We start from the raw sequence: 13,055 nt of genomic DNA on the forward strand, positions 1-13,055 counted from the left end.
ACTATTAATACGTATGACTGTATAATTTGGCTTATCATTCTAATTGGATTCAGAGAGAAAATTAACTTATAGTCTAACAGGGCTGATACGCATTACGGTGCACTCCCTCCTGATCACACTCTTTGCACTCCAGTCTAGTAAAAAGCACACCTGACATTTGCAGTTGCTTGGATCCCTCCCAGAGCATCATACCATCTTTTGTGGGTGTGGGTTTGTAAAGTGGAAAACCCGTTGGATTAAGGCAGAAGACTGACATAAGCAAGCAGTTCATCACAGCCAGCCAGTTAGACACAATCTGATTGAACAGGCAAGTGACTGCCAACAAGTATGCATTTATGTATTTACACCTTAAAGTCCAAGAGTCTTTGTAGCCTTCTCCATCCAGTCTGCACATTTAAACTGACAAAAAATAATTTCTATACATACAGCACTTAAAAAACAGGGAGGGGAAGGGGGGGGGGGGGGGGGGGAAGAAAGCAGCCAGACCAGCAGCTTCATCTTGGTATAATCATCCTTTCTATGGCACAAATGATATGATCCCAGTTTTTACAAAATATTGCCAGCAGTGTCACTGCGAAAAAAGTGCAAATGATATGAAAACGGCTCTTCATCATAGGAGCAATGAACTTTGCAATAGTAGAAACGCACACCAAGATGACAGTCATGAAGGCCAGGATAACATTTATACATTTCCCCAGGAGCACTTTGGCATTAACCGTTTCGGACTGCTGTGCTTGCTGTTCCTGCTGATGGAGCTCCAGCTTTGAAACCCGGGTCTGGCATGATTCCAAGGCTTCCTGGAGACAGAAAACAAGAATTAAGGCAGCTGTATTTCCATACACCACTTTTCGCATTTCAGCTGCAGAGCCATCCATCAGCTAGATTAGAAGTGTAATTTATTACAGACTCCTAAAAATTGAACGAACCACCAACTCTTTTAAAAATAAATGCACATATATATCTGCATGTGTGTATCGCTGCCTGCTCAGGCATAATCAAGTCTGACCACACTGTCCAAAATGTAGTCTTTACATTTTTCATGCTTGAGAAAAAAGTATCCTAACTCTAATGTTCACGACAGATAATGTTTCCTGCATATACTGATGAGATAAAGTACTGGGAAAGCTGTTGCCGTGGCAACTGTCACCGTGTTAAAACAGCATCAAAGTTAGTTTCTTTGTATACGCTATGGAAAACATTAGTGCAGTACAGGCTCGCTGTGGTACCAATTAAATCTACTTTGCAACATGTACCATTTGGTTTACACCACCTCTCTGGCCTACATTGCTTTTCCCCTCAAAGCCACCCATCGTACAGTGCTGGGATTGAGTCCTCAGTAAGAGATTGCCTTCTCCTTCTGTCAGTGTGAAGGCTCATTAATCCGTACCCCAAGTGGGCAGCGTGCAGTGGAGACGAGAGAAACCTGTGGTGATACTTTTATGGAATTCTCTCTCTCTCATGATATATTCCACTTCACATTTTCTTCTAAAGAAAGCAGACCTTGCTCTTCTGCTTGAGGGTGGACTAAAAATGGTCTTTGAGTAAAATGGTTCCTACGTCACTAACCCCACACTGAAGCCCTCTCAGTGTGAAACACGGACAAATTTCCGACTGTTTCACTTACTTGCCAAAATGCCACTTTTTGCTGGAACCAGGACTTGGGCACCACTATGTAACATGGTGCAAGGCTGTAATTTAGTGAGATTGATCAACTTGACGTAACCTTTTACCACTGTGTAAAAGGGAAAAATTATGCTCCAGCATCCCTACTTCCTTCCCCACTCTCAAACTCCAAACGTTTTCCTTGCACTGGCAGGGGTGTTCACCTGATCACACAGTAAGCTGATTCAACCCAATCTTCCATGTAAAAACAAACAGACAAAACCACTGCACATAGAGTTATTAGCTTTCTTTGGCTGGGTCAGTTCTCCCTTGTTTCGGCAAGCTGAACTTGCTTACCATGTCACCAACCAGGCACCAAAGTCAGCACAAAGCACATGGCACAGCACCTTACAAAAGATCGCTTCCTTTCACTCTTCTAGGAATTAGTAATAATACAGAAGACAGTCCTTAATGAGTGGCACAAAGTCCCTTAGGGTTCATGCATGCTCTCCACTACACACTAAAGAACTTTCCTGCTCCTTCTTCCACTCTGACCGTAAGTTATTCTCAAATCATCTCGTGCTGCTTTAGAGGAAGTCCAGCTGTGAAAGTCTGATACCTGCAGTTCTGCACTGAGGCTGAGCAAGTGTTTTAAAAACGATCTGCCCATCCCTTAAGGACAGAATGCTCTGAAGTTGGGTTGTTAACTTAAAATATCCACAACCTAAATGCTTTTACTCTATTTTAGCTTATTTGCCAAACCCCCGAAGAGACAGGTCTAAACAGGCCTTACTGTACAGAGGTAAAAGAAACAAGGCTGTATCAACGTAGCACCTCCATTAATTTCAAAAGCCTCTGACACCCCTCTCCAGGGTTCTGCTAATGAGTTAATGAACATTTCACAGCCCTTCTGCTGGAGAACTTGGGTCTCATTCAGTTTTTACATCCTCAAGATGCCTTCACAGAAAGGAGTCCTGCACGAGAGATGTCTCTTCTTTAAACCCACAAAGGAACCTGTGATATACTTAGATTCAGTACCATCCCTTTCCCACTCTGTTCCCAGGGGGTTCCTGACTCTCACACCAACCAGGAAACAGGGTGATCGTCCTGCTGCCTGCGCTCTCTACGTTTAGAAATGTGAGCACAGGGTTGTACAGGACAGGGTGGTTTTTGTTTGGTTTGTTTGTTTGTTTGTTTCTTTAACCATCTGAGCCAATACGAAGACAGTCTTTGAGCATTCCTCAGTTGTTAGTGAATTTAAACCCAAGATAAGGCAAAACAATGTTTTCACCATTTTTCACCATCGCTCAGACTTTGGGTATAAATATTATGCATTATATAAATGCTTATATTGTATATAAATAGTCAAGTATGTAACTACATGCTGTCAGGACAAACTTGTAGAAACTATTACTGGCTTTTGGTTGAAGCCAGACATGACTACAACTGATCACTGAAGTGAACACACCCTACAGCTTTGATTGTAGGGGCCGTTGTGACTATGGATTAAAACTCTTAAATTATAACTGGTAAATCTACAAGTCTATTTATCAGTTAGCTCTTTTACTTTTCACCTTAAACTCAATTCATAATAAACCTTGCCAGTGATATGACTACATATTGTCGAAAGTCTGAGCAAGAGGTTTGTGTTAGGACGTTGTCGAAAGTGGCATTTTACACAATACACGGAGACTCAATTCCTTCCTCCTCTGGTGCAAGAAATTAAAACAGGCCATTCTTCATCCACAAGTCTGCCTAGGCTACATCATCAATTCCAGCAGATAAAATTCTGAAACCATTGAAACAAATGGAGACTGTCACCGATTTAAATGTGCTGGGTTTCATCTTAAAACAGACAAAACATGGGCTTAAATCTTTCTCCAGATTCCTTATATATACAGATGTAGAAAGATACAAGTGTTTTACAGTACAAGATTTCTACAAAGTGTTAGAAGTTTATGATAAGGAAAAAAGAAAAAAGTACCTGAACATCTCGTGATCGCTCATATGCCTGATACGCCACTTTCTCCTCTATGCTGGCTAGCTCTTGTTTCAAGTTTGCTGTCTCATGTTGATGAAGATCAGTGAGGTCATTTAACTGGTCTTCCAATCTTTCGTATCTTATCAGGAAAAAAGGTCTAAATTTAGTGCGTTCTATTCAAGTAATGCTAAATCATGAAAACAATTACACTTTTTAAAAAGTAACTTCCTAGTGTACTATGGATTCATCTGACTGGCATTACAGAGCACATAGAGAAATCAGTAAAAACTTTGGAAACTCTCCATAAGCATTTATTGAGCAAACTGAAAGACTTTGAGTGTTCCTTGCTGGCAGTGAGCGTTAAAAAGCAAATATTTGTACATCATTGGCAAATTACATGAACTATAAACTGGCTAAGGGTATCCAACTCACATTTCTCTGTTTCTCACTTTTCATTTAGACAAGAAGATACGGTTTCGTAAGTGAGCTTGAGCCAGTTAACAGCTCGCCAGTAGTGAAAGGAAAGATACATTCCCTGGATCCCCTCTCAAACACGACTGCAGCGTCCTGCCATTCATGTACAGCCTGTTCTGGCATGTCTATGCACGGTAAAACATTTCAACTAAACCACCAGAGAACTAAAGTTTTTTTGGCGAGTTTATAACTTGGTTTAACACACAAACAGGCAAACACTGCAGTCAGCACAAAAATGATGGAGGCAAAATTGTCTAGCTGTGGAAATGGTGGCAGGAGGCTTGAGATCTTAATGGCAGTGAGCTCTCAGAAAAGCCCACCCTGCCTTCTCCTGAAACCAAGTCCTGAGTGCAGTAGGTCATTTGCTCTGTTCTTTCCTCCCCATGTTACCACCTGATATCCAGCCTTCCCTTGTATTTAAGGGCATACACTTATATAAGAAGTGTAAACAAGGGAAACATTAAATTATTGTAAGTCATACTGAGTTTTTGTCCATTAGCATAGTAAAGACTTCAAGAATCAACACTTACTTTAACAAGTGATATGACAAATGGGATATAGGTACAGCAGGTGCAAGCCCTCTGTAGAACATATCTCACTTCCCACAGCGGATGATAAAAGAATTAATTGCCAAGTAACAAATGCAAGGGGAAGTTGTGCTACAGCACTCAAAATTACATTTCACAGCTGTGTTACACCGGGGTACAAAGTGACATTGCATTCACAAGATAGCAATGTGTCTGAGAAGTATTTGGACAAGGTACTCAGGACTAAAGGGTATATCTATCAGCTGTAAGTCAGCTCTGCTGCACCGTAGACTGATGAGCATTTTCAAGTAGCAATAGATCAGAATTCTTCCACCAGTTACAAAACAATTGGCACCTCCTATATGCAGTATTCACATAATACAATATGCCAGTAAGATGTCAGATGAGGGAATTTTCAGACAAGCCTTCAACAAAAGGCAACAAACTACCACATCATTTGATAGGAAATATTAATGTTCTACATGTATTTTCAGTTATTGGAAGGAGTGGAACATTTTGGTACCAGATATTGATTGGAATTATTTTTTCCTCTTGCTTCTGAAATATCACACACACAAGCACACACCCACATTTACACTTTCCAAATAGCTTCTATACCTATTCAAAAGTCATTTCAAGAGAACAGTTAAAAAAAAAATACCTATATCTTTCCTCTTGCAACATCTGAGAAATAAAGCCATAGTCTCTTTTAAATTGTGCTTTTAAATTCTCAATATCATCAGCTAATTGCGACTGCGTCTCCTTGATTTCCCTTAGTTCCTCCAAAATAATGGAAAGCTTTCCTTGGCTGTTCAGGGTACTTGCCACAGCAGGACCAAAGGAAGTATTCCCATTACTGTCTGCTGAGCCAGAGGTCCCGCTTGAGCATTCATCATCACTAACATATTTTGGTTTGGCAACAATGGTGGCACTGCCCCCATATGTTCTAGAACTCGTTTCTGGCCGAAATTCATCCAAGGTATTTTTGAGATGAGCAATGTTGTCTGCACTACCAAATTTGTTTCGGATCAGGTTTGCAAACTCTCTAGACTTGCTGAAAACAAAGACAGGTGGTGTCAAGGATACACCCGGCACACCCGACTTGCTGCTCTCTGTTCCATGCCCAGAGGTACGAGGCCTTCCATGCTGAATATCTTTCAAGTTATCTTTGGAAGTATCCTTAGTACTTTTGGAAGATCCATTTTGTTCAATATCCTTGAGCTTTTTGTGATACTGTTCCAATTTCTTCTGCAGCTGGGCAATGGAGTGGGCAGATTTCTGGTTCTTTTTCTCGAAGACTTGCTTAATGCGCCCAGCCTGTTGCTTGTCTGCACTGTTTACCAGTTTCAAATACTCAGCCACGTTTCCATCTCGAGCTGTTTGTTCAACTTTGATTTGTTCTGTAACCTTGAGGATTTTCTGTTTCAAGCTATCCGCACTGAGTTTGACTTTGTGAAACTCTAAGACCCCATCTGGTACATCAAAGTTCAGGTTGGTGTCAGAGCCTCCACGACGAATGTTAAGTGGTAAACTCAGAGTATTCATGTCATGTCTTTCCACCTAAGGAGAGAGAAAAGAGATAAATGGAATTTGAATTTTACTTTTTAAAATCCAACTTTCAGTTTCCTTTTCCGCATATAATTATAACAACTACACAATATCAAGTAGCTTATAGTAGCAAAATAAAAATTTCCTCATGTAAAGTCAAAGCCATGGGGGAGGCATGAGAGAAGAATGACCTAACCAGAAGAGCTTCATCCCTATTAGCATCTCGTGCTAGCCTCTGTGACAAAGAAGGTACATTTCATTAAAGCTGCCACAACATCGTATCTATAGAGACTGCTTAACAAACGCTCTAGCCATAATGGGTTTTCAGAGCTTTAAAACCAGAGGGAACTAATGCAATTGCTCAGGCAAGACCATTGCAGAGACAAGGCAGAAGCTGTATTAAAGTATCTTTTAAAGATGCATTTGTGAAATGCTTTAACTACTCTTTGCTTCAAAATGCCTGACATCCTATGTTAAAAGTTTGATTTCCAACTACAGTATTTATTATTGTCTATAATACTGAAGATCTTGGAGCAAGACCTATGCGCACATAGAATCATAGAATCATTGAGGTTGGAAAAGACCTCTAAGATCATCGAGTCCAACCGTCAACCCAACACCACCATGCCCACTAAACCATGTCCCTAAGCGCCTCATCTACACGTCTTTTAAATACCTCCAGGGATGGGGACTCAACCACTTCCCTGGGCAGCCTGTTCCAATGTTTAACCACTCTTTCAGTAAAGAAATTTTTCCTTACATCCAATCTAAACTTCCCCTGCCGCAACTTGAGGCCATTTCCTCTCGTCCAGTGATCACCATTCAATCTTTTCCTTGATTATCATAATTAATTATTGCTGTAAGGCTTGTTTTCTCATCCTTGCACAGTTTTGGTGTCCCTCCTGGAAATTCTCTCCAGTATTCCTGTATTCCCCTTAAAATACAGGCTCAGGAACCAGACATGGTGTCCTACTGTTAATGACATGCATCACGCACAGATTGATCAGGAGAACTATTCTCACCCTGTGTCTATCATGACGGGTTACAAACACAGAGGGGGCAATATAGCCATAAAATTGGATCTGTATCTGATCATTTCAGAGACAAGATCATCTCTACTCCTACTTTGTATTCTTATCCCTATATTACTGAGGATTACAGTACTTTTTTTTTTCTTTTTCTTTTCCTACTGCACTGCTCAGGGTGCAAACCAGGTAACATAAAAGTTCACATTCACCAACCTCTAAGAAAAATGGACACTTGAAAAATGCAAACTGAAGAGTTCTGGAGTTGACAATTTCTTCTGGAGAATATTGGTTAATGGTGACCTTTATGACTTGGACTCTATTCCAAGGATAAACCAGTGCTGTGGCCTAACAGCTCTGCACTTTACCAGCTGGTTAAAAATAATTGATATTGAGCCATATGCTTAATTATTAAAAAGAGGTAAAAGTAATTTTTTTAAATATATAAAAATTGTACATGATTTAATATCATCAGTCACGTGCTTCACAGAAAATCCACTTTATTGATGAGATCTCATTTTAGCATTTGCACATGACACACATGGATGGCATTCTATATTCAGGGTGATACCTAATTTAAAGAGTGACAAAAATCACAAGTGTCAAAACTAACTTCCATTTTTATTGATTTTTTTTTTTAATTGAACAAGTCTTAGAAATATAACTAATAGAAAAAAGATAGCTTTTTACAGATCACTTTTTAAAGTGATAACACTCATAATACTGTTGCGGTAGCTAAAATATGCATTTAATATAAGCAAAAATAGTTTGACATAGGATACTTGTATCTTTCCAAAGACTCATACACCGCAGAAAAGCAATCAAGGCAAATAGCTGAAAAGCTTAGATACTAGATCTATACCCCATATTGCAAATATTTCTTTAAATGGATTTACTGGGCCTGCACAAATTCAGTAAAGAGAAAAAGCTCAGTATAAAACAATAGTTTCCTGAAACAACCTAAGACATTTTTGAATAAGCGTTGGCACAAAATTATACCGTAATAAATCATCGAATTGCATGTATACACAAGATAGATACATCACTGATGTCACTCGGGACAAGCTGTACATAATTCCAAGAATGGGTGGGTCTATCTCTAACCTTTACACAGCATTAAGTGTTTACTTCCTTAGTACAAAATAGTCTAAAAATGTATTGTAATAATTGGATACAAGCCCAAACCAGATCCCTTGTCCCTTATGTCCTCTCCCTCGCTGGAGTCTCTAGCGCTCAGCCAGGTCTATCATCACCATGCACCCCCTGCCTTCCTGGAACTTCAAGGTCACAACATCAGTAGAGATAAAAAGAACAATAGCATCGAGGGAATACATCTGCTGAAAGTTGCATTGCTTTTGGTGTTGAGGAAATCAATTAACTACTTCTGAAATGAGTATAACTAATCATAGGGTCAGTTTAAATTCAGTGAAGTTTAGAAAAGAATTGTGTCTAAATTCCCAAAACACTACTAGGAGTAGCTTTTTAGCTTACTGGATTGAGAGCTCACCAAGGGTACAGCAGAGTCATATCCAAGACATTCCTCTGTCTGTATTTGGCCAAAATGGCAGTTGTCCTCTTGCCATCATGATGCAAGGTTGGGTCAAGGAACAGAGGCACTTGAAATCTTCTCTTGATGTGTTACACCTTTTAGTTGGTGGGGTGGGTATTTTGGGTGGGTTTTTTTGGTTGGTTCGTTGTTTTCGTGTGGGTTTGCAGAGGGTTTGGGTTTGTTCTTTTGTTTTGTTGTTGCTGTTGTTTTGTTTTAAATCAGAAGCAAGCAGAGGACCCAAGTATCTCTAGACAAGTGGCATATCACCTGTCTTCTTTCTTGATGAGGTAGAAGAGTTTGGCAAAGATCCATTTGTGATTGCTTTATAGCTCAACACTAATGTTACCCCAAGACAGCAGAGGTCCAACTTCAAATCCTATCTCAAATCCTACTCCAAAGCTTCCTTGCTGCAACAGTCTTATCTTGAGCTGAGAAGAATTACCCTCTGCGTACCTTCCTGAAGCACAGTAAATGTAGCTTGCACTTCCTGCTGTATCAAATGCCCAGTTCTTTATACTGAGCAGAAGACTGTCAGTAGGAGTCTGGGATGCTACCTCATCCCCACAGGGACTGGCGCGCTCTCCTGTGATGTGGGCTGAAATCCTCCCACATGCAGGAGACTGAACGCACATCCCCCTCAAAGTACACGAGTGCTCTTCCAGCTGTCCTACGGAAAGAGATGATGAATGCCATCCATGCCATTGTTCCTTCTGTGACTGTCGGGTCACTGGTGCCTGACAAGGGCACCAAGCTGTTAACAATAAAGAAGTTGTTGAGAGATTGATTTTTTTTTTTTTAAGATTTTCATTGTGGCTGCCAAAAGAAAACAAACAAACAAAAATATATATATACACATACAGTAGTGGCCCCAATAGCCAAAACAACCTACCTGGGACCAGCCATATTTTTGGAAGTGAGAAGCACTTAAAGAAAAAAGAATGGAATCATCATACATCTCTCCTATCATGATAACAATTAATAGGGAGCTGGGGATTAGCAATAGATAAGAGGGAGCAGTCCCCAAGACAAGTGGTAACACAAGGAAGGCAACGCACCAGCCCAGAGTCTGAGGAAATACCAGACGCATGTCCAGGATCTGGCTTCTAGGAAAAACAGGGAAAAAACAATTTGCACATGGTTAGTGGGATAGCCATAGCTGAGGTTAGCTTGAAAGAAGAAATCTCGGGCTCGGAGAGACCACTGCATTTTATGGACCACTTCACATATGCACTTTGCTACAACCCAGTTGAGAACTAATTGTAATGCTTGTGCTGCTCAAAGACTAGCTTTCAAGAACGGTGATTTAGGAGTGCAGCAATTCAGGCTCCTTGCCTGCATCAGAGCCAGACACCACAGATGACGAGATAGGTACCTCTCAGAGGTAAAGCAACTTCATTCTGCCCCAACCCTCCTTTTCCAAGGAGCCAAGCAGACCCCTGCCTGCATGGCCAGGCTGTTCATGCAGCCCATCCCAAGCCAAAGTCCAGAGCTTCGAAAGGGATAGCAGAATAACTGCTTGGTGCAATGAACACAGGCGCACTGCTAGGAACCCTTCATTACACATGAATTAGCAGGTATGCTTTCCATCTTAAATGGTAAGTGGAGGGCTGGGTAAAAGGCAACCAGCCATTCATAAAGAAGCATTCAGAGCACAATAGTGCTTTGAAAACCCAATCGCAGAAGCAAGGATAGGGATATTATTGGTATCACAATGATCCACATGTTTTCTCACTTACCGTCTGCAAAAACAACCGAAAGCTCAGATTTGCAGGCCATGCTAACAATGAGCTCAGAGCACAAAAGGACCCCTGTGCCCAAATGCCACAGGTATGACTGCTGGAAAGGGGTTCCATGTGGACAGGAACTGCTGAACGGGCAAGAACATCACGCTTAACAGCCTATGTAGATTGGCCATTATATCCTCTGGTTGCAAAATGCAAAGCAGATGTAGAAGGTTATTTCTTGCCCAAAGATACTGTGTGGGATCCATTTGGGAGAAAGAAATCCATAGTGAACAGAGCACAGAGAGCATGCAGCCCACCCTAGTGCAGCCCACATCTCATGGCTGCTCAGATGAATCACTTCCTCTGTTCCACTGACTGTATCAACAGCTCTCCACTGACAGGTGAGAGCTCAGCCACCTATGTTTATGTGTCAAACTGAATTCTGCTGTTTATTTCATACATTTCTTTTATACTCTTTTAAGACGTGGCTGAAAGAGCACAGAGAAAAAGCATTTGCAAGACAGAGTCATTGACTGCATATACGCATCGGGCTCCGGAAAGCACACATCTTTGGGTTGCCTCACTAACAGAAGCAAACCGTGAAGACACAAAGTGATCTACTTATTCAAACCGGCTCAGTTTAGAGGTGGTTGGTTTTTTTCTTTTCCCAAACAGCCTCGTTATCATCACCAGTCATAGCTGTGCAAGCTAAACAAAAGCTTATGATGACAATTTAAGTCTATCTTGCCAGACTTTTAGAGGGGTATCTGATTAATGCTTAGAAAAAGAATCCCGTAAGGAACATACAAGATAGGATTAAGGCAGCTCTAAGGCTTTTAGGGTTTAGCAATAGCAACAAAAATAATCAGGAGTAATTCTCTTTTTGTCAAGAAGTATACATATACCAGAAGCACAGGGGTTCCAATGGGTAAAAGAGCATGCAGAGGAGGTTTTGTTACTTTTTCAGTGTATTCAAAAGCAGAAATGTGTTTGGGGAAAGAGTTTTACTCTCTCTTTCAAATTCACTGCTCCTTCTAAAACCCACAGGAGGAGAGTCCTTCATGGAAGGCTTAAAACAGTGCTTAATCATCATAAAAGGTTTTAAGTTATATAAAATCAGCCCCTAAAATTGCTGTACAGTATGTTACAGCAAAACACCTTCTGCTCATGTTTTTTCAAAGAGCTACTTAATAGTAATAGCTAGAAGTACCTACACTCAGAACATCATACTAATAATCATGCAGAGGGTTGAGAATACAGGAATGGCGGGAGACAGCAAACACTGCTTCTACTTTTTACTGGGGAAGTCAGAGATCCAGGGTAAGTGATTTGTCTAAGACCATCTGGCAAACACTGATGGAATCAACTAACACAGAAGGTGTTCCTTTACTATCAACAGTTCCTCTATCAAAAAGACAAACATCAAAGCTGTAAGGTGTCTCACTAACACATATCAGGGGTTTATTCCAGATGGTAGTCAAAGACAATCCCAGATACCCTTTGGCAGGTTATCTGCACTTCAATATTCAAAGGCTGGGGAGCTTCAAGGCCATTTCATGAGTAAGGCATCATACAGAGGCAGACTAGCCTGTAGAGTTTTGGATACTTTCGAAAATTTTCCCCATTATGCCAACATGGTCTGGTAATTATAAAAAATCAGTTGTTATACAAAGCAACTTAGGCAAGACCTCAGATATAGACTAAACAACTAAGCATACTAGTCAAGACCTCAGATATAGAACCCACTCCTTCTCAGGCTCAGTTTGATCACTTATCTTTCTCTCCATTTTAGTTCTTTTTACTAGCACCACAGAGTTGAGACTGTAAGCACAGGCACCTCAAGAAAGATGTAAATGTGCTTGCAATTTTAGCTTAAGAAAAAAAAGTTTAAAATGCTTTAAAACAAACTCTGTAGAAAGCAATGCCAAAGAAAGCATATACACATAAGTTCTGGTGTTGCTAGAAAGGCAGCTTTTACTCTCTTGGTCTAATTTGGTCAATGCCAAATAGCCATGCATAACCTGTGACCCAAACAACCAAGTTCACACCAACATTGTTTTGCCTCAAATCCTATGGACATGCTCAGTTCAAACTAGGAGTATCCCAGAAATAACCTTTTATCTAATTTCTAATTAAAGGACTGAACTAAGGCCAAATTAGCTAGGTCACTGCTTGTGTGTAAATAAGTCTTTAGATATGGTACTATTTCAGATTAAACCGACAATGGGAGAAAAGAACAATGGGGGGAAGAGGCAGTTTTCTGCTTCATTGCTAACACCAGCTCCTTCAAAACCCAACAACATCCACTGAAAAGTCTCCCGTGTCACAACGCACACTCAGTCCTGTTCCAGGTTGTTCCACAGCATAAAACTGACACGAGCAAACCAGTTCCAATACAAACAACCTCTGTGCCTAGACACTGCAAACTTCAACAGGCCTTTATAAAAGTAAGCAAGCTACTTTCCATTTACTGTCCAGCAGTCATGTAACAACAGAAGAAAAAAAAAAAAACGAAAACAAACAAACTGTCCTGGCTAGGGAAAACAATACTGCAATGAACTAATACTCAGATTTACTACGCTTAAGTTTCTTAAGCGGGCAAGACACAGGCTCCACACCCCACTT

At 40.6% G+C, this 13,055-nt stretch overlaps 1 protein-coding gene across 3 annotated transcripts in view; it reads right to left on the reverse strand.

Moving 5' to 3' along the window:
• Positions 1–489: 489 nt before the first annotated feature.
• Positions 490–13,055, reverse strand: part of TMCC3 (transmembrane and coiled-coil domain family 3) — a 156,194-nt gene continuing 143,628 nt past the window's right edge. For all 3 annotated transcript variants that reach the window (XM_076334704.1, XM_076334714.1, XM_076334695.1), the window contains exons 2-4: positions 5,246–6,144; positions 3,587–3,722; positions 490–797 (exon numbers count right to left, since the gene is read on the reverse strand). In XM_076334704.1, coding sequence (XP_076190819.1) covers positions 495–797; positions 3,587–3,722; positions 5,246–6,144 — 1,338 coding nt within the window. In that variant the 3' untranslated portion in view covers positions 490–494. The remainder of the gene's footprint in view (positions 798–3,586; positions 3,723–5,245; positions 6,145–13,055) is intronic.

Source organism: Aptenodytes patagonicus, chromosome 1 (genome assembly GCF_965638725.1).
Source record: "Aptenodytes patagonicus chromosome 1, bAptPat1.pri.cur, whole genome shotgun sequence".
NCBI classification, from domain to species: Eukaryota; Metazoa; Chordata; class Aves; order Sphenisciformes; family Spheniscidae; genus Aptenodytes; species Aptenodytes patagonicus.